Raw genomic sequence first — 22,559 nt, 5'->3', positions numbered from 1 at the left:
TGAGTACACGAGTACTGTAATGTATTTTTTTTCTTCTATTTTTAGAACATATGTGCTCATTTATCTATATGCCAACAGATTGCGACAATGCCTAATTTATCATAACCATTACAGATAACAAATCCTAGTTGCTAAATTGCCCCATATAAACTGAGTGTACAAAACATTAGGAACACCTCCTCTTCCATGACATAGACTGACCAGCAGGGATGTCACTAGACATTCAGAACATCCAGGACAGGGCCTCCCGAGTGGCGCAGTGGTCTAAGGCTGTGCCACTAGAGATCCTGGTTCGACTCCAGGCTCTGTCGCAGTTGGCCGAGACCGGGAGACCTCGGGTTAGGGGAGGGTTTGGCCAGCAGGGATATCTTTGTCCCATTGCGTTTTAGTGACTCCTGTGGCAGGCTGGGTGTATGCACACTGACTCGGTCGCCAGGTGTACGGTGTTTCCTCCGGCACATTGGTGTGGCTGGCATCCTGGGTAAGCAGGCATTGTGTCAATAAGCACTGCAGCTTGGCTTGGTTGGGTTGCGTTTTGGGGGAAACACAGCTCTCGACCTTCTCCTCTCCCGAGTCCGTACGGGAGTTGCAGCGATGAGACAAGACTGTAACTACCAATTGGATACCATGGAACTGGGGGTAAAATAAAATACATAAAAGAACATCCGGGGCTTAGCCCTGAAGACCTGGGGCTGACTCCAGGTGTTCCTAATGTTTTGTACACTCAGTGTCTATTCAGTCAATAAAAAAGCAAGTGCCATTTAAGATGCATTTATTGAAACCATCATTTCAGTTGATTATATTATGTTGTAGAACACAATCAGTAACCTCAGCAGTGGCGTTTGCTTGTAGAAGCTTATGGATGTGCAATGGCATAGCCTTGTTTTGTTTATTTAGCAGAAAAGATGCTCTTATTTCCAGAGCCCTTCTCACAGTCAAGACACATCTATTTTATAGTTAAAAAATATGACGTAGTATAACAAAATAAAATATAACACAATATTTTCCCAAATGAAAAAAAGTTACCAGTGCGAAGTGATGCGTATCTCGTGCCTGGAACAGTTATTCTCAAAGAGTGATCATTTCAGTGGCGTGTATTCATGGGGCTAAGGGAAGTCAGGCTTCCCCAAAAAATGTACCCCAACAAATAAAAAGAACTTTGGCATGACCCTGGACAACACGCTGTCGTTCTCTGCAAACATCAAAGCGGTGGCCCGCTCCTGCAGGTTCATACACTACAACATCCGTAGAGTACTACCTTACCTCACATAGGAAGCGGTGAGGGTCCTAATCCAGGCACTTGTCCTCTCCCGTCTGGACTACTGCAACTGTTGGGTGTGCTGTTGGGTGGGCTCTCCGATTGTTCCAACAAACCCCTGCAACTTATCCAGAACGCAGCAGCCCACCTTGTACTCAACCTTCCCAAGTTCTTTCATGCCACCCCGCTTATCCGCACACTCCACCGGCTTCCAGTCGAAGCTTGCATCCACTAAAAGACCATGGTGCTTACCTACGGAACAGCAAGAGGAACTTCCCTTCCCTACCTTCAGGTTATTCTCAAATCCTACGACCCAACCCGATCCCTCCGTTCTGCCACCTCAGGTCTCTAGGCCCTCCTACAGCTCCTGCTCAGACCAGTCCAAGCTCTTCTCTGTCCTAACACCCCAATGGTGGAACCAGCTCCCCCCTGAAGCTAGGACAGCAGAGTCCCTGCCCATCTTCCGAAAAACATCTAAAACCCTGCCTCTTCAAAAAGTATCTTAAATAATCCCCCTCCTCAACTCGACCAAAATAAAAATAAAAATAACACTTAACCAGCACTTGCACTTGACCCCCCCCAGCTCTGACTCTACTGATAGCTATGTTGATGATGAACAATTTACATTCTATGCTTGTGATGTGGTTGTCCCACCTAGCTATCTTAAGATGAATGCACTAACTGTAAGTAGCTCTGGATAAGTGTCTACTAAATGACTAAAAGTTCAATATGTAGCTAGATGTAGTAGGCTAATGTTAACTAGCTGGCCTGGTGCATCATTGCCCATGAAAGGAAGTTTGGCTAACGAGCAAGCATTTTAGCCAGGTAGCCTAGGACAACTAAAACTAAAAGTGTGTACTGTATGACAGAGTCATAGACCATTTAGGCAACATAAAGAGGAGGATGGCTTTGGCTTTTCTCTACAAGTAGTGTGAGTCAACATGTTTTTTTTCTACTTGCAAGCCCACACACACACACAGAAATCAGTGCCATGGACAGCCACATAATATTTATCTTACGTTGATTGGACTAAATAGTTTTTGGTGTATTTTAGTTGTCACTGTATTAGACTAAGCATAGGTTACTAGATAATGTTGAAATGTTGAAGTTGAAATGGTGCTGGATTAATGGAGCCAGCGCCTGTTTTCTTAGCGAGTTGCGGTAACTCTCTCTAGTTCTAAATCAATACTTGTTTAGTAGTCTGAAAATGTCAGAAAAAATAATTGCTTGACCATGCTGTAGGTTTGTTTGTTACATGCAATGTGTTTTGTGGACTCCACCGGACAGATGTTGCTCTCCGGTTTTGTGATGAAACAAAGGTGGGGTTGAATTTATTCTGCCACTGTCTTCTTATTGTCTCAGCCTTAGGCCTATATATCACAGTGTCAAGGCACATGAACTATGAGGTTATAGACCAAACAACGCAATTAACACAACACATAGGTTGTAATATGTTTTTTTTCTGGCTTGGCTTCCCCAGTGATTTTACCCACGCACCACTACTGGATTATCTGAAACGGGGCTCAATTTGGCGAGTTGAAAGAAAAATAAATCTGGGTTACAAACCAAAATCTGTCTTCTTTTCAATATTCAGATGTTCAATTTAGTGTATTCTGCTTGTTATTTGGACTTTTTTTAATGGATGAACAATTCCACATGGTGATAAATTACAGCCACGACATCTATTTGGTGAGCGTATGCTTAATGATTCTGATGAAAATATGGTCTTTGTCTTTATCAAACTAATGTTTTTGCATATTTAACGTTTGGAACCTGTCTATGTTTAGGGGCGTTATAGCCTAGGCTAACCAATTCTAAATGGCCCTAGCAGTTCACAAGTACACTACATAGCCAAAAGTATGTGGATACACCTTCAAATTAGTGGATTCAGCTATTTCAGACACACCTGTTGCTGACAGGTGTATAAAATCAAGCACATAGCCATGCAATCTCCATAGACAAACATTGGCAGTAGAATGGCCTTACTGAAGAGCTCAGTGACTTTCAATGTGGCACCCTCATAGGATGCCACCTTTCCAACAAGTCAGTTCGTCAAATTTCTGCCCTTCAAGAGCAGCCCCGGGTAACTGTAAGTGCTGTTATTGTGAAGTGGAAAGCTCTAGGAACAACAATGGCTCAGCCGTGAAGTGGTAGGCCACACAAGCTCACAGTACAGGACTGCCGAGTGCTGAAGCACGTAGAGCGCACAAATTGTCTGTCCTCGGTTGCAACACTCACTACTGAGTTCCAAACTGCCTCTGGAAGCAACGTCAGCACAATAGCTATTTGTCCATGCCCAATGCCAAGTGTTGGTTGGAGTGGTGGAAAGCTTGCCACCATTGGACTGTGGAGCAATGGAAACGCATTCTCTGGAGTAATGAATCATGCTTCACCATCTGGCAGTCCGATGGACGAATCTGGGTTTGGCAGAGGCCAGGAAAACGCTACCTGCTCCAATGCATAGTGCCAACTGTAAAGTTTGGTGGAGGAGGAATAATCTGGGGCTGTTTTTCATGGTTCACGCTAGGCCACTTAGTTCCAGAAAAGGGAAATCTTAATGCCACAGCATACAATGCCATTCAAGAGGATTCTGTGCTTCCAACTTTGTGGCAACAGTTTGGGGAAGGCCCTTTCCTGTTTCAGCATGACAATGCCCCCGTGCACAAAGCGAGGTCCATACAGAAATGGTTTGTCGAGATCGGTGTGGAAGAACTTCACTGGCCTGCACAGAGCCCTGACCTCAACCCCATCGAACACCTTTGGGATGAATTGGAACGCTGACTGCGAGCCATACCTAATCGCCCAACATCAGTACCCGACCTCACTAATGCTCTTGTGGCTGAATGGATGCAAGTCCCCGCAGCAATGTTCCAACATCTAGTGGAAAGCCTTCCCAGATGAGTGGTGGTTGTTATAGCAGCAAAGGGCGGACCAACTTCATATTATCGCCCATAATTTTGTAATGAGATGTTTGACGAGCATTATTATTCCTAAACTGCAGCTCGTTGTTGGAACACATATTATCCTACTTCAATTAACCAGTCCATTTTGAATTTGTGATAAAGCTGTCGTCATTTGGCAATTAATGTAGCTTGTTTATCCCATCAGTTAGATACATTTTTTAGGCTTTTATTTCTGTAGGCCTAACGGGAGCTGGTATATCCCATCAGTTAGATACGTTTTTATAGGCATTTATTTCTGTAGGCCTAACGGGAGCTGGTATATCCCATCAGTTAGATACGTTTTTATAGGCTTTTATTTCTGTAGGACTAACGGGAGCTGGTATATCCCATCAGTTAGATACGTTTTCATCGGCTTTTATTTCTGTAGGCCTAACGGGAGCTGGTATATCCCATCAGTTAGATACGTTTTTATAGGCATTTATTTCTGTACGACTAACGGGAGCTGGTATATCCCATCAGTTAGATACGTTTTTATAGGCTTTTATTTCTGTAGGCCTAACGGGAGCTGGTATATCCCATCAGTTAGATACGTTTTTATAGGCTTTTACTTCTGTACGACTAATGGGAGCTTGTGTGCGCACTCAGCACGCCGTTTGGTGTGTGGAGGGAGTGGTCGGAACGCAATTTGTCACACCCTGATGTGTTTCACCTGTCTTTGTGATTGTCTCCACCCACCTCCAGGTGTCTCCTGTTTTCCCCATTAGTCCCCGGTGTATTTATCCCTGTGTTTCCTATCTCTCTGTGCCAGTTCGTCTTGTTTTGCCAAGTCAACCAGCGTTTCTCCTAGCTCCTATTTTTCCCAGTCTCAGTTTTTTCCTAGCCCTCCTGGTTTTGACCCTTGCCTGTCCTGACGCTGAATCCTCCTGCCTAACCACTCTGCCTGTTCTGACCTCGAGTCTGCCTATCACCTGGTACTGTTTGGACTCAGACCTGTTCACTAAACCCCTGCCTGTCCTGACCTCGAGCCTGCCTATCACCTGGTACTGTTTGGACTCGGACCTGTTCTCTGAAACACCCTGCCTGTCCTGACGTCGAGCCTGCCTATCCCCTTGTACTGTTTGGACTCGGACCTGTTCTCTGAACCCCTGCCTGTCCTGACCTTGAGCCTGCCTATCCCCTGGTACTGTTTGGACTCTGACCTGGTTTTTGAACTCTCACCTGTCCCCAACCGGCCTTTTGCCTACCCCTTTTGCTGTAATAAATATCAGAGCTCAACCATCTGCCTCCTGTGTCTGCATTTGGGTCTCGCCTTGTGCCCTAAAGGGAATTTAGGCAGGAGAATGGTGTGATGCTTAGCTTGGTTTATTTTTTTTATACAAACGGAACACTAGAGTCAAAGCAAATTAACGTTGTCTTCAGGACAACATTTTACTTGCCCGGGCAGCAACAAAGCACATTCCACCAAATAGTTTTACAGTATAAAATGTTTAAAAAACATCTCTGGTTAAAGATCGAGTTTTGCACAACAAGCTACACTATATCTTATATTTTATGTAAGGTAAGACATGAAAGATGCAAGTGACTAACCAATTCCAATGAAGACAGCCTGGATTTCCTTGTCTTTCAGGGAGTTCAGGCTCATCCCGTTCATACCCAGTCCCTTCTCTCTGACAACCTGAAAGTGGGCAAGTTATGGATTTTTAGGGTTGAGTTAAATGTGTGTCTGATGTAAGTGAATAATCAGTGACATTCATCATATAAAATACACACAGTGATATTCAGAGACAGAGACAATAGGACCATGGTCGGGTAACATTCCTCTGGGGTTCGATAACTACATGGAAAAGACAAATGACACGGCCATGACAGCGGCCTATTTGTTTGTGTTTGTCACTGGTGTAATAGAGTGAAGTTGGGACAACGTCTTCCTTCTCATTTCCCTCACACTCTTTCTCTTAATTAAATTAATTGAGAGGCCATCTTAATGGAATTCATTTCTGGAGATTAATAAAGCCTTGAAGAAAAGGTCAGACGGCAAGAAGCATTAGCTAACTCCCCTCCCTTCATCCCCTCGCTCCTGTCTAGCCAACCTCAAGGAATGTTGTCTCACTCTCTCTCTCTTTTATCTCTCTTTCTTTTCCCCATGCTTCCCTTTCTTCTCTCTCTCCATCTTTCTTTCTCACCCTTCTCCCTCTCCACCTCTTTCAATAACCCATCTATTTCTCTCTCTCTCTTCCATTACTTTTTCTCTCTCTCTCCCTCTCTCTCTCTTCCCTTCTTCTTTTCTCTCTCTCCATCAAATAAATAAATAATTAGGAATAAATCAAATTAATCACGGTTAGGTGAGCTGGATGAGTAATATTGATTGGCCTTTTTCCTGGCTATGGCATTCAGACAATGACCAGATGGATGCCCCACGCCGGAGGAAGTGTCTTTGTCACTTAGCTTTCCCCACTGTAGCTTCTAATTGATTTCTCTGCCCTGTACCTGTTTGTTTAGAGCTTTAGGTTGCTTTTGTCGTTATTAATGTCACAGACATTTTCCTGGTGATGGGTGCATAGCTCTTGACAGTGAGAGTGTTGTGTGTGAGCATAGTGTGTCTATGGTTTGGTGAGTGTGTGTGTAAGTGGTGAGTGGTGAACCTAAAGAGGACCAGGCTCTGAGGGGTGGCCAGTCCTCTTCTGGCTGTGCGGGGTGGAGATTATAACAGTACATGGCCATTAAGGCCAGATCGTTCTTCAAGATGTTCAAACATTGATAGATGACCAGCAGGGTCAAATAATAATAACTGTGGTTATAGAGGGTGCAACAGGTCAGCACCTCAGGAGTAAATGTCAGTTGGCTTTTCATAGCCAAGCATTCAGAGGTTGAGACAGCAGGTGCGGGAGTGAGGGAGCGAGAGAGAGGGTCGAGAACATCAGGTCTGGGACAAGGTAGCATGTCCAGTGAACAGGTCAGAGTTCTATAGCCACAGACAAAACAGCAGAAACTTGATCAGCAGCACGACCAGGTGGACCGGGGACGGGGACAGCCAGGAGTCCTCAGGCCAGGTAGATCTGAGGCATGGTCCTAGGGCTCAGGTCCTCTGGGAGCGAAGAGAGAGAGAGAGAGATATGGGCGAATTAGACGGAGCATACTTACGTTCACACAGGACACCAGATAAGACAGGAGAATTTTACGTGATCCGAGCTCCCTGGCACATAGACTATTGCAGCATATATACTGGAGGCTGAGTTGGGGGGGAACTATGGCCCTGTCCGACGATACCCCGAGACAGGGCCAACCAGGCAGGATATAACCTCACCCACTTTGCTAAAGCACAGCCCCTACACCACTAGAGGGATATCAACAGACCACCAATTTACTACTCTGAGTCAAGGCTGAGTATAGCCCATGAAAGATCTTCTCCACCGCACGAGTGTGACAGGAAGATCACGTCAGTGACTCAACCCACTCAAGTCGAGTATAGCAAAATAATCCTGGAACGAAGTGACGCACCCCTCCTAGCGACGGCATGGAAGAGCACTACTAAGCCAGTGACCCAGCCCCCGTCGTACGCTCAGAGGCACAGAATCCCAGTGGAGAGAGGGGCTCTGGCCAGGCAGAGACAACAAAGGCAGTTCACCACTGCCTGGACCAGACTACACTCAATCATAGGACCTACTGAAGAAATTAATCTTCAGGCAAGATTTATAGATTGAGACCGAATCTGCGTCTCTCAAATGGATAGGCAGACCATTCCACAAAAATGGAGCTCTATAGGAGAAAGCCCTGCCTACAGCTGTTTCTTTAAAAATTCTCAAGACAATAAGGAGGCCTGGGTCTTGTGACCGTAGTGTATGGGAAGGTATGTACGGCAGGACCAAATCGGAGAGATAGGTAGGAGCAAGTCCATGTAGTGCTTTGTAGGTTAGCAGTAAAACCATGAAATCAGACCGAGCATTAACAACAAGCCAGTGTAGCATTGGACTAATATGATCGAATTTTGGGGTTCTAGTCAAGGTTCTAGTAGCCGTATTTAGCACTAACTGAAGTGTATTTAATGCTTTATCTGGGTAGCCGGAGAGTAGGGCATTGCAGTAGTCTAATCTAGAAGTGACAAAAGCATGGATTAGTTTTTCTGCATCATTTTTGGACAAAAAGTTTCAGATTTTTGCAATGTTATGAAGATGGAACAGAGCTGCCCTTGAAATATTATTGATATGTTCTTTAAAGAGTGATTTGGGTCCAGTGTAAAGCCAAGGTCTTTCACAGTTTTATTTGAGACGACTGTACAACCATCAAAATTAATTGTCAGCTCAAACAGCAGAGCTCTTTTATTCTTAGGACCTAGAACTTGCATCTCTGTTTAAAACTAGTTTAAAAGTAAAACGTTTGCCGCCATCCACTTCCTTATGTCTGAAACACTAGCTTCCAGGGTTGGCAATTTTGGTGCTTCACCATGTTTCATCGAAATGTACAGCTGTGTGTCGTCCGCAAGTGTCACAAGGGTCGTATTGAGTGGAGCAAAACGCAGCGGGTAAAGTGCTCATCTTCTTAATTTTATTAAAGAAAACACTTAATCAAAATAAACAAACGACAAAAATAGTCCAATAAGGTGCACAGACTATACTAGAAACAACCACCCACAAACACAAGTGAAAACAAACACAACTAAATATGGCCTCCAATTAGAGACAACAACAACCTCTAATTGGAGGTCATTGCCAAAACTCACATAGAAATAGAAAAGCTAGATTAAACATAGAAATAGTAAAACTAGAACCTAAACCCACAATAACCAAACACACAAAACAAACACCCCCCTGCCACGCCTTGACCAACTATAATGACAAATAACCCCCTTTTACTGGTCAGGACGTGACAGTACCCCCCCCAAAGGTGCAGACCCCGAATGCACCTTAAACAAAGGGAAGGGAGGGTGGCCACCGTCGAGGAGCGTCGCTGGAGACTCAGGGCTGAGGAGCGTCGCTGGAGACTCCGGGCTGAGGGCCATCGCCTGGAGACTCCGGGCTGAGGGGAACCAAAATGTTGTTTTGGTTCCAAATAATCCATAGTTATATCCAAATACCTCCATTTTGTTTGTGCATTCAGGTCACTATCCGAAGGGTAACGCGCGAGCGCATTTTGTGACAAAAAAATTAAAAATATTCCATTACCGTACTTAGAAGCATATGAAATGCTGTTTAAAATACATTTTTATGCTATTTTTCTCGTAAAATAGAGATAATATTCCAAACGGGCAACGTTGTATTCATTCAAAGAGAGAAAGAAAAACGTGGCGAGTTCTCGTGACCGCGCATCTCCAGTCTCACTGTCCCCAGGCTGACCACTTACAAACTCTGCTCCTATACTTTGCCCAGAGACAGCAGACACCCCATTCCACTTTCTGGCAGCTTTAGAGAGCCAATGGAAGCCTTAGAAAGTGTCACGTTACAGCACAGATGCTGTAATTTCGATAGAGATGTAACAGAAGGGCAACAAATTGTCAGACAGGGCCCTTCCTGCATGGAATCTTCTCAGGTTTTGGCCTGCCAGTTCTGTTATACTCACAGACACCATTCAAACAGTTTTAGAAACGTTAGAGTGTTTTCTATCCAAATCTACTAATTATATGCATATTCTAGGAGTAGGAGTAGTAACCAGATTAAATCAGGTACGTTTTTTATCCGGCCGTGAAAATACTGCCCCCATCCCAAAGAAGTTAACACAAATACCTTCATCATTCTTCATATTGTATTCACAATATATTGGATGAAAACTTGACAGATAAAGGGGGTATCCTTTCCAAGTTACAGTATTTGGTCCATACAGTTTTTAATAACATCACAATATGACAGTAGTTTTCTACATTTCCCCGCTGACCATTCCCCACATTCTTTATGTTAGAATTATTGTTCCATTATCCACGTTTGGACGTTAGAGTTTTGTGTGGGCAAAAGTCCCTCTAGACAAAGGCATTCCTTTGATTGATACTAAAGGGTAGAGAGGGAGTTCTCTCGCTTAAATTTACTTCTGGGTGTGGAGGTGTTAAAACCACCACAGTTCCCTCCTCCCCCCTTTGCGGGTGGGAGAGGATCTGGTTATTGTCAGCCATTTCCAAGCTGATCTGACCCATTGTGATCCTCACAGGACAGTGATGACACCATCTACACCATCCCGTTTTAGCCTCAGCCAGCACCATCTTCAGATTAGCCTTTATGTCGGTAGCCCTGCCCCCTGATTAACAGTGTATGATCGCTGAATGATTCTTTTCAAGTTTAATAAGTTTAATATTGCGGGTAATAGAGTCACGAATGACTAGGGTTTTCAATTTGTCAGAGCTAATGGTGGAAGGCTTCGGCAGCTCAGACCCCGTAACGGGTGGAGGAAAGACCTGAGAAGGCTCGGGCTCTGACTCCGACTCGTTGCTTAGTGGAGAAAACGGCTGAATGACAGACACCGGTTGAGCATGCAGAAAGCATTTCATTCCAGAAGCCATGAGAAAATTGTCTGGCTGCGGGGACTGGGCAGGGGGATTAACACTACTACCTGTATTTACTGGTGTCACAGACACTGTATCATCCTTTCCTGCACTTAAATTGCCCTTGCCTAACTGTTGCATCTGAAGCCGAGCTTGCAACTCGGCTATCCTCACCATAAGGCAATAGTTCTCCTGTATATTAAGAGTACAGCGACTGCAATGAGAAGGCATAATGTTACTTCACTTTTTTTTCGGCCGGAGGAGGTCCTGCAGATCTATCTCCAGATAGATCCGGGGTGAAAAGGTTGAATAAAAAAAGTTGTGTGAGGACAAAACTAAGACCCTTGGTAAACTTGTTAAATACAGAGTTTGATTAAATAGTTGTTAAAAAGAGACAACACGGAAAAGTCGCTGCTGCGACATGTTGAGGAGGTAAAGTAAGGTGCGGTATCAGGGGTGGCTATAATCAGTGTGGTGTTTGTAAGCAGTCAGGTGTGGTGAGGTGGTGTGTGTGCGCGTGTGCGCTTTGCAAGTCTTTGTATACGCATGTGTGTGTGCATGCACGCAATGCAAGTGTTTGTACGTGTGTGTATGTGTGTGCGTGTGTGCACATGCATGTGTGTGTACTCAGTGTGGTGTGTGTTTAATACCATCACCCCCAGGTCTTTCCTCAGATCAATCTCAAACTCCATCACCTCATAGGGCAGGAGGAACTGAGGGATGGCAGGAGGAACTGAGGGATGGCTGCAGTACTGAAACAGAGGAAAAGAGGAAGACATAGAACATGATTACTAAACACAAATTATTAAACAATGCTTTTGTAGAAAGGGCTTATCTATAAAATTGTCAAAATGTTTGAATGTTGAAAACATTACACCCTGAACAGCTTCTACCCCAAGCCATAAGGTTGCTAAACTGTTTATTTTCTGTCCTGTTTTCTTGTCACTTTATTACTAGTTATATGTACATAAACTATATATACAAAAGTATGTGGACACCCCTTCAAATGAGTGGATCCGGCTATTTAAGGCTCACCCATTGCTGACATTTGTATAAAATTGAGCACATAGCCATGCAATCTCCATAGACATACATTGGCAGTAGAATAGCCTTACTGAAGAGCTGAGTGACTTTCAAAGTTGGCACTGTCATAGGATGCCACCTTTCCAACAAGTCAGTTCATAAAATTTCTGCCCTGCTAGAGCTGCCCGGGTCAACAGTAAGTGCTGTTATTGTGAAGTGAAAATGTCTTGGAGCAACAACGGCTCAGCCGTGAAGTGGTAGGCCACACAAGCTCACAGAACAGGACCACTGAGTGCTGAAGCGCTTAGCGCATAAAAATCGCCTGTCCACGGTTGCAACACTCACTACCGAGTTCCAAACTGCCTCTGGAAGCAACGTCAGCACAAGAACTGTTTGTCGAGAGCTTCATGAAATGGGTTTCCATGGCCAAGTAGCCACACGCAAGTCTAAGATCACCATGCACAATGCCAAGCGACAGCTGGAGTGGTGTAAAGCTCATTGCCATTAGACTCTGGAAAGGCGTTCTCTGGAGTGATGAATCACACTTCACCATCTGGCACTCCGACAGATGAATCTGGGTTTGGTAGATGCACAGTGCCAACTGTAAAGCTTGGTGGAAGCTGAATAATGGTCTGGGGCTGTTTTTCATGGTTCAGGCCCCTTAGTTCCAGTGAAGGAAAATCTTAATGCTACAGCATACAATTACATTCTAGATGATTCTGTTCTTCCAACTTTGTGGCAATAGTTTGGGGAAGGCCCTTTCTTGCTTCAGCATGACAATGCTCTCGTGCACAAAGCGAGGTCCATACAGAAATGGTTTGTCAGAACCCTGACCTCAACCTCGATCGAACACCTTTGGGATGAATTGGAACGCTGACTGCGAGCCAGGCCTAATCGCTTAACATCAGTGCCTGACCTCACTAATGCTTTTGTGGCTGAATGGAAGCAAGTCCTAGAGCAAGGTTCTAACATTTATTGGAAAGCCTTCCCCAGAAGAGTGGAGGCTGTTATAGCAGCAACGGGCGGACCAACTCCATATTAATGCCCATGATTTTGGAATGAGATGTTCGACGAGCAGGTGTCCACATACTTTTAGTCATGTAATGTATCTACTTCGATTACCTCTTTCCCCCTGCACATCGACTCGGTACTGGTACCCTGTGTACATAGCCAAATTATTGTTACTCACTGGAAATTAGTAATACTAATTGAGCCCATCTACCTCAATCCTCCAATATATGTCTGTTAATTGAACACAGTGATGTCATACCCCAGTCTGGCCAGGTATGAGGCACAGTTGAAGGTCACCGGGGGACAGCCAATCATAGCGGTCTTGACATGAAAGCTCTCCGACATCTGATCTGGAGGCAGCAAGTCAGGATTACGAACCTCAGGAATTACCATCTTGCTGAAAACCTGGAATGAAAAACAACAGAATGTCTAAATGTTAAAGCAAAAATGGTGAAGGAGAAAAAGAAAAAAAATATGTACAGTATCCTTTTCAGGGCAGGGAGAAGTTAATATGGACTTGACATTTATGGTTGTCACATTGGACAAAGGTCAGAGCCCTGAGTGGGCTGGGGTTTTAATGTGAGGGGCATTCCAAAAGAGGAATACCACATTAATATGTGACATTTGACATGAGAGGAATTGACCAGCTGAAATTGAACAAAATTATTACAGTCAATCTTTAAACCCACTGGTACTTATTGAGATGGAAGACTGATGCTTTTGGCGGTGGGTCTGTGTAGAGCCATGCTACCATACCTGCAGTTATTGCAGTTATGATAGTTTACATCATAATTGTATTTACAAGGGAACCTCTGACACAGTATGGTCATTGTTTTTATGTGGATGCTATGATAATGGAACCTTAATTAATTATGCACAGCTACAGAATGTGAGCTGAATAGCCTGGATATCGGACAAGTAAGGTCGGCTAAATGAAATACACTACATGACCAAAAGTATGTGGACACCTGCTCATCGAACATCTAATTCCAAAATCATGGATATTAATATGGAGTTGGTCTGCCCTTTGCTGCTATAACAGCCTCCACTCTTCTGGGAAGGCTTTCTACTAAATGTTGGAACATTGCTGCGGGGACTTGCTTCCATTCAGCCACAAGAGCATTAGTGAGGTCAGGCACTGATGTTGGGCGAATAGGCCTGGCTTGCAGTTGGCGTTCTAATTCATCCCAAAAGGTGTTTGATGGGGTTGAGGTCAGGGCTCTGTGCAGGCCAGTCAATTCTTCCACACTTCGCGGCTGAGCCGTTGTTGTTCCTAGACGTTTCCACTTCACAATAACAGCACTTACAATTGACCGGGGTAGCTCTAGCAGGGCAGAAATTTGACGAACTGACTTGTTGGAAAGGTGGTGTCCTATGACGGTGCCACGTTGAAAGTCACTCAGCTCTTCAGTAAGGCCATTCTACTGCCAATGTTTGTCTATGGAGATCGCATGGCTGTGTGCTTGATTTTATACACCTGTCAGCAACGGATGTGGCTGAAATGTCTGAATCCACTAATTTCAAGGGGTGTCCAAATACTTTTGTATATATAGTGTATTTTCAGAATGTTGGGTATTCATTTTACTCTTTCTCCTGTACCTACTGTATAGGGATCCCTGTGTACTGTAGGCATCCCACTCTCTCATTCACTGTTTACACTGTTTACCTGGGCAGGCTGGGATGTCCTGTGACAACTAATGGGATTTGGTGCTCACAGAAGCCCCTTGTTTCCAACTGACTTCAATCGAGGCAATGCCCTTTTCTCCTGTATTGGAGGACTAACCTGAGGAGCGAGTGTATGTGTTTATGTGTGTGTGCGTGTATTATGTGTGTGTGTTTATGAGTGTGTGTGTTAGAGAGAGAGGGAAAGAGAGAGAGAGAGGGAGGGAGAGAGAGAGTGAGTGTGTTTGTGTGTAGGTCTGTGTGTTCCTGCGGTGTTTGTCTGTGTGTGTGTGTGTGTGTGTGTGTGTGTGTGTGTGTGTGTGTGTGTGTGTGTGTGTGTGTGTGTGTGTGTGTGTGTGTGTGTGTGTGTGTGTGTGTGTGTGTGTGTGTGTGTGTGTGTGTGTTTATATGGGTGCATGTGCTTGTGTTTGTGGAGGCAGGATAGTGATGGCCCTCTCAGAAGGGGTTATCTAATCATCAGTTTGATAAACATCTGTGACCTTTAGCATTTAGGAAGAGAGGAGCTGTCACTCTGACGGAGACAGGCGTTTTACCACCCCGAGAAGGAAGGAGTGGGACTGGGGAGAGGAGGAAGGGGGACAGGGAAGAGAGGGAGGAGGGAGGACAGGGAAGAGAGAAAGGAAGCAGATTGGGGAGAGAGTGACTGAGTGCTTTTTTTCCGACTACAACAGTACAGGACAGGTAGCAGTGGTTGTTAAATCAGGACCATCGGTACAATTTTACTTTATTTATTTCTTTATTTTACCAGGTGAGTTGACTGAGAATACATCGTCATTTACAGCAACAACCTGGCAACGGTTCACAGATTGTAGTGCAATAGTGTAGCTGAAAGTTCTTAGCATGGGTACCAGTATGTTTGTGCCAACAGTCCACTCCTTTTCATGCCAAACAGCTCTGGATTTCAGCCTACAAAGTTCTGGGCTAGAACAAAAATATGCAAATGTGTTCTCTTTCTATTTTTTTTGCAGTTCAATACTGAGGTCAAAAGGATGCATCTCTCTTGCCAAAACGTAGTACATTACCTCAACAGCAAACTGCTGCAGGCCCCCAATGTTGATGGGTCCTTCCTCGGAGGCGAAGAGGTTGCAGCCCCCCACACAGAGCTCCTACGTGAGGCCCACCATCTCACACGTCAGCCTCACGAAGTTGTCCGACAGGATGGCCTTGGCCGCTCCATAGTAGTTTTGACGCATACAAACACAGACACATATTGATATTGAAGCAACATAGTGAGCTGAAGAATGGGTAACGGTTCAATTGTTCAACTTATTATACATAGTATATGTATTATACATAGTATAATAAGTAGTTCAGAATGAATGTTCAAATCAACATTCATGCATTGTCTTTGAGTTTAACGGTATACAATGGCTATATATATATATATTTGTAGGTGTTTTGACACAGACTGTAAATCAAAGACAGTCACGTGGGAGAGAATTAGTGGGAACAGTTGGGAGTCGCATATGTGGCTATGCTGGGGAATGTTACCACTACACAACGGCTCTGCTCGCAGGTATACAATGTCAATGTATACCTATTACTGTATCTACATTATCATCAAGACCCAGAGAGAAATAGGTTTCTTGCCTATGTTTGAGATGCTGGGGATGAAGGACTTGATGTCCAGGTTGGTGAGGCAGCTCTTCTAGCATGGTGCTTCAGCACATTTCAGACACCTGTGGGGATGAATACATGATTACATTCACAATATACCAATCAACTGATATTGATTAATTTCTCTGTTATGATATGCCACAATTATAAGGAACAGGCATCCATTTTTACATTAAAAGTTAACAAGGCACATATGATACCACACACCTCCCTGTATCACTATAATGTAAAGGCCTAACTACATTAAGGCTGTGAAGAGTCACCAATCCATCCGGCAGTCCTGATTGGATGAGAGAGGTATGGCGTGTCACTGTCTATGCTAACTTAATGATTTGTCCCTTTGTCTCCATGGAGACAGCGGGGTCGGAAAACAAACGGCTGACTGATGATCGGTACGTCCTCGCCACCACGTATCTCTGCACCAACCGAGAGAGAGGCAGAGGGAAGACTAATACTTGTTATAAATACTGATGACTCCATAATGGCGGTGGAGACGCCATATTGGTAGACAACAACAAGCCGCCACTAAATTATACATGGGCTAATTTGGCAGGGCCTGATTAAATATTCATGAAGTAACAAAATGGATGCAGTGCTGCGAGACCTGTCTACAAACGTCAAGACCTCAGAGAGATTGAAAGAGAGAGAAAGAAAGCAGGGGGCGGGATTGAGCAGCCTCTGTGAAGCTTGTTTTATGTTTTCCTTATTGAACTAGTCAACGTAAACAGACTTAACAAATGGACAGATGTTGGTGAGGTAAATTAGGTGTTTTTTGTTGGTTTAATTAATTGACGTTTCTCTTTTCTTTTTCCTCATCAGATGCAGATGCATCACTTTCAAAGTTAACACGAGAAAACTGGCAGATGAGAGATCCTGTCTATCCCTTTATTTCTCTTTACCTTTCCCACTCTCGCGTCTCTGTTTCACCCTCTCTCTCCCTCTCTCGTTCTATCACTTACGCTTTTCTGACCAGCAGCCTGTAAGCTCTCCAAGTGTCAAGTGAAAATAACGCACAGGCAATCCTATTTGATCAGGATTCGTAAATGTCCCGCGGCAGTGTGTGCCAGGATCTTGAGTACCACTAACAAAGGGTCTCTCTCTGAACAGCTCTGAGCTCACCTGTGTTTTTTCAGGCCTGGCGGCCATGATAAAAGGCACAGCACAGACTTCCAAATGCATCCTTAATCACATTAAAAAGGAGATTGAAAATGTGTACCCACAAAAGATGTAGTTTGATGTCTTGTCTAGAATCAGACTTTTGTAGTGAACCTGTTATGAGTGCTCAATTAGCATGTAGAAGTGGGACTGGAATTCACAATTATGACTTTGTGATCACAGCTTGGTTCAATGTCTATACATTTACACAGACGTTTCAACTCCCTCAATGTAAACTCTTTATGTTGAACTTCAAATGAAATCATCCCAGCTCAGACAAACACCAAGTTGATCCTGATTCTGATTCCATTGATCATCCTTCAGATGTTTCTACAACTTGATTGGAGTCCACCTGTGGTAAAATCAATTGATTGGACATGATTTGGAAAGGCACACACCTGTCTATATAATGTCCCACAGTTGACAGTCATGTCAGAGAAAAAAACCAAGCCATGAGGTCGAAGGAATTGTCTATAGAGCACCGGGACAGGAATGTGTGGAGGCACAGATCTGGAAAAGGGTACCAACAAATTTCTGCAGCATTGAAGGTCCCCAAGAACACAGTGGCCTCCATCCTTCTTAACTGGAAGAAGTTTGAAACCACCAAGACTCTTCCTAGAGCTGGGCGCCCAGCCAAACTGAGCAATCCGGGGAGAAGGGCCTTGGTCAGGGAGGTGACCAAGAACCCGATGATCACTCTGATAGAGCTTCAGTTCCTTTGTGGAGATGGGAGAACCTTCGAGAAGGACAACCCTCTCTGCATCACTCCACCAAACAGGCCTTTATGGTAGAGTGGCCAGACAGAAGCCACTCCTCAGTAAAAGGCACATGCCAGCCCGCTTGGAGTTTGCGAAAAGACACCTAAAAACTCTCAGACCATGAGAAACAAGATTCGCTGGTTTGATGAAACCAAGATTGAACTCTTTGGCCTGAATGCCAAGCATCACGTCTGGAAAAAACCTGACACCATCCCTACGGTGAAACATGGTGGTGGCAGCATCAAGCTGTGGGGATGTTTTTCAGCAGCAGGGACTGGGAGACTAGTCAGGATCGAGGGAAAGATGAATGGAGCAAAGTACAGAGAGATCCTTGACAAAAACCTGCTCTAGAGCGACGGGACCACAGACTTGGGTGAAGGTTCACCTTCCAACAAGACAACGACCCTAAGCACACAGCCAAGACAATGCGGGAGGTGCTTTGGGACAAGTCTCAGAATGTCCTTGAGTGGCCCAGCCAGAGCCCGGACTTGAACCATATCGAACATCTCTGGAGAGACCAGAAAATAGCTGTGCAGCGACCCTCCCCATCCAATCTGACAGAGCTCGAGAGGATCTGCAGAGATTAATGGGAGAAACTCCCCAAATACAGGTGTGCCAAGCTTGTAGCGTCATACCCAAGAAGAGTCGAGGCTGTAATAGCTGCTAAAGGTGCTTCAACAAAGTACTGAGTAAAGGGTTTGAATACTTATGTAAATGATTATTTCAACAATATTTCAACAACAAAAATTATACATTTGAAAAAATTCTCAAAACTTGTTTTTGCTTTGTAATTATGGGGTATTGTGTGTAGATTGATGAGGGGGATTTTTAAAATCAATTTTAGAATAAGACTGTAACGTAACAAAATGTGGAAAAAGTGAAGTGGTGGTACTTTCCAAATGTACTGTATATACAGTACTAGTCAAAAATGTGGACACACCTACTCATTAAAGGGTTTATCTTTATTTTTTACTATTTTCTACATTGTAGAATAATAGTGAAGACATCAAACTATGAAATAACACATATGGAATTATGTAGTAAACAATAAAGTGTTAAACAAATCTCCAACTGCTCTTAAACTCAGTAAAACTAAATGCATGCTCTTCAACTGATCGCTGCCCACACATCACTACTCTGGATGGTTCTGACTTAGAATATGTGGACAACTACAAATACCTAGGTGTCTGGTTAGACTGTAAACTCTCTTTCCAGACTCACATTAAGCATCTCCAATCCAAAATTAAATCTAGGATCAGCTTCCTATTTCACAACAAAGCATCCTTCACTCATGCTGCCAACCTACTGATCCTTGACTTCGGTTATGTCATTTACAAAATAGCCTCCAACACTCTACTCAGCAAATTGGATGCAGTCTATCACAGTGCCATCCGCTTTGTCACCAAAGCTCCATATACTACCCACCATTGCGACCTGTATGCTCTCGCTCCCGCCTTTCCTTCCAGTTCTCTGCTGCCAATGACTGGAACAAACTGCAAAAATCACTTAAGCCGGAGACTGATATCTCCCTCGCTAGCTTTAAGCACCAGCTATCAGAGCAGCTCATAGATCACTGCACCTGTACATAGCCCACCTGTAATTAGCCCATCCAACTACCTCATCCCCATACTGTTATCTATTTTATTTATTTTGCTCCTTTGCACCCTAGTATCTCTATTTTGTACACTCATCTTCTGCACATCTATCACTCCAGTGTTTAATTGCTATTTGGTAATTATTTCGCCACTATGGCCTATTTATTGCCTTACCTCCGTTATCCTACCTCATTTGCACACACTGTATATATACTTTTTCTATAGTATTATTGACTGTATGTTTGTTTATTCCATATGCAACTCTGTGTTTTTGTTTGTGTTGCACTGCTTTGCTTTATCTTGGCCAGGTCGCAGTTGTAAATGAGAACTTGTTCTCAACTAGCCTACCTGGTTAATTAAAGGTGAAATAAATACAAATATATATTTTATATTTGGGATTCTTCAAAGTAGCCACCCTTTGCCTTGACAACAGCTTTGCACACTCTTGGCATTCTCTCAACCAGCTTCATAAGGAAGTCACATGTAATGCATTTCAATTAACAGGTGTGCTTTGTTAAGTTAATTTGTGGAATTTCTTTCCTTCTTAATGCGTTTGAGCCAATCAATTGTGTTGTGACAAGGTAGGGTTGGTATACAGAGGTCAGCTAGCCCTATTTGGTAAAAGACCAAGTCCATCTGCCCCCAGCTGTGCTTTGGACACCATATGTGAACTGATTGCCCCCCATCTATCTTCAGAGCTCATGCTGCTAGGTGACCTAAACTGGGACATGCTTAACACCCCAGCCATCCTACAATCTAAGCTTGATGCCCTCAATCTCACACAAATTATCAATGACCCTACCAGGTACAACCCCAAAGCCGTAAACACGGGTACCCTCATAGATATCATCCTAACCAACTTGCCCTCTAAATACACCCCTGCCGTTTTCAACCAAGTACTCAGCGATCACTGCCTCATTGCCTGCATCCGTAATGGGTCAGTGGTCAAACGACCTCCACTCATCACTGTCAAACGCTCCCTGAAACACTTCTGCGAGCAGGCCTTTCTAATCGACTTGGCCCGGGTATCCTGGAAGGATATTGACCTCATCTCGTCAGAAGAGGATGCCTGGTTATTTTTTTTAAACGCCTTCCTCACCATCTTACATAAGCATGCTCCATTCAAGAAATGTAGAACCAGGAACAGATATAGCCCTTGGTTCTCTCCAGACCTGACTGCCCTTACCCAACACAAAAACATTCTGTGGCGTTCTGCATTAGCATCGAACAGTCCCCGTGATATGCAACTTTTCAGGGAAGTAAGAAACCAATATACACAGGCAGTTAGAAAAGCCAAGGCTAGCTTTTTCAAGCAGAAATGTTCTTCCTGCAACACAAACTCCAAAAATGTTCTGGGACACTGTAAAGTCCATGGAGAATAAGAGCACCTCCTCCCAGCTGCCCACTGCACTGAGGATAGGAAACTCAGTCACCACCGATAAATCCACTATAATTGAGAATTTCAATAAGCATTTTTCTACGGCTGGCCATGCTTTCCACCTGGCTACCCCTACCCCGGTCAACAGCACGGCACCCCCCACAGCAACTCGCCCAAGCCTTCCCCTTTTCTCCTTCTCCCAAATCCAGTCAGCTGATGTTCTGAAAGAGCTGCAAAATCTGGACCCCTACAAATCAGCCAGGCTAGACAATCTGGCCCCTTTCTTTCTAAAATTATCTGCCCGAAATTGTTGCAACCCCTATTACTAGCCTGTTCAACCTCTCTTTTGTGTCATCTGAGATTCCCAAAGATTGGAAAGCAGCTGCGGTCATCCCCCTCTTCAAAGGGGGGGACACTCTTGACCTAAACTGCTACAGACCTATATCTATCCTACCCTACCTTTCTAAGGTCTTCGAAAGCCAAGTCAACAAACAGATTACCGACCATTTCGAATCCCACCGCACCTTCTCCGCTATGCAATCTGGTTTCAGAGCTGGTCATGGGTACACCTCAGCCACGCTCAAGGTCCTAAACGATATCTTAACCGCCATCGATAAGAAACAATACTGTGCAGCCGTATTCATTGACCTGGCCAAGGCTTTCGACTCTGTCAATCACCACATCCTCATCGGCAGACTCCATAGCCTTGGTTTCTCAAATGATTGCCTCGCCTGGTTCACCAACTACTTCTCTAATAGAGTTCAGTGTGTCAAATCGGAGGGCCTGTTGTCCGGACCTCTGGCAGTCTCTATGGGGATGCCACAGGGTTCAATTCTTGGTCCGACTCTCTTCTCTGTATACATCAATGATGTCGCTCTTGCTGCTGGTAAGTCTCTGATCCACCTCTATGCAGACGACACCATTCTGTATACTTCTGGCCCTTCTTCGGACACTGTGTTAACAACCCTCCAGATGAGCTTCAATGCCATACAACACTCCTTCCGTGGCCTCCAACTGTTCTTACATACAAGTAAAACTAAATGCATGCTCTTCAACCGATCGGTGCCTGCACCTGCCCGCCCGTCCAGCATCACTACTTTGGACGGTTCTGACTTAGAATATGTAGACAACTACAAATACCTAGGTGTCTGGTTAGACTGTAAACTCTCCTTCCAGACTCACATCAAACATTTCCAATCCAAAGTTAAATCTAGAATTGGCTTCCTATTTCGCAAAAAAGCATCCTTCACTCATGCTGCCAAACATACCCTTGTAAAACTGACCATCCTACCGATCCTTGACTTCGGCGATGTCATTTACAAAATGGCCTCCAATACCCTACTCAATAAATTGGATGCAGTCTATCACAGTGCCATCCGTTTTGTCACTAAAGCCCCATATACTACCCACCACTGCGACCTGTACGCTCTCGTTGGCTGGCCATCGCTTCATACCCGTCGCCAAACCCACTGGCTCCAGGTCATCTACAAGACCCTGCTAGGTAAAGTCCCCCCTTATCTCAGCTCGCTGGTCACCATAGCAGCACCCACCTGTAGCACGCGCTCCAGCAGGTATATCTCTCTGGTCATCCCCAAAGCCAATTCCTCCTTCGGCCGCCTCTCCTTCCAGTTCTCTGCTGCCAATGACTGTAACGAACTACAAAAATCTCTGAAACTGGAAACACTTATCTCCCTCACTAGCTTTAAGTAGCAGCT

The 22,559-nt window shown here is 44.4% G+C and overlaps 1 protein-coding gene across 1 annotated transcript in view; it reads right to left on the bottom strand.

Annotated features, from left to right (window-relative positions):
- The window catches only part of LOC106598776 (dihydropyrimidine dehydrogenase [NADP(+)]), an 81,044-nt gene that overhangs the window by 31,642 nt on the left and 26,843 nt on the right, over positions 1-22,559 (bottom strand). Inside the window, 5 exon segments of the mRNA XM_045716021.1 lie at positions 5,749-5,836; positions 11,275-11,368; positions 12,870-13,063; positions 15,364-15,527; positions 15,935-16,020. Of these exon segments, the coding sequence (XP_045571977.1) occupies positions 5,749-5,836; positions 11,275-11,368; positions 12,870-13,063; positions 15,364-15,527; positions 15,935-16,020 (626 nt within the window).

This window comes from Salmo salar, chromosome ssa03, assembly GCF_905237065.1.
Source record: "Salmo salar chromosome ssa03, Ssal_v3.1, whole genome shotgun sequence".
NCBI lineage: Eukaryota > Metazoa > Chordata > Actinopteri > Salmoniformes > Salmonidae > Salmo > Salmo salar.
This window is presented reverse-complemented; position numbering and strand designations above follow the sequence as displayed.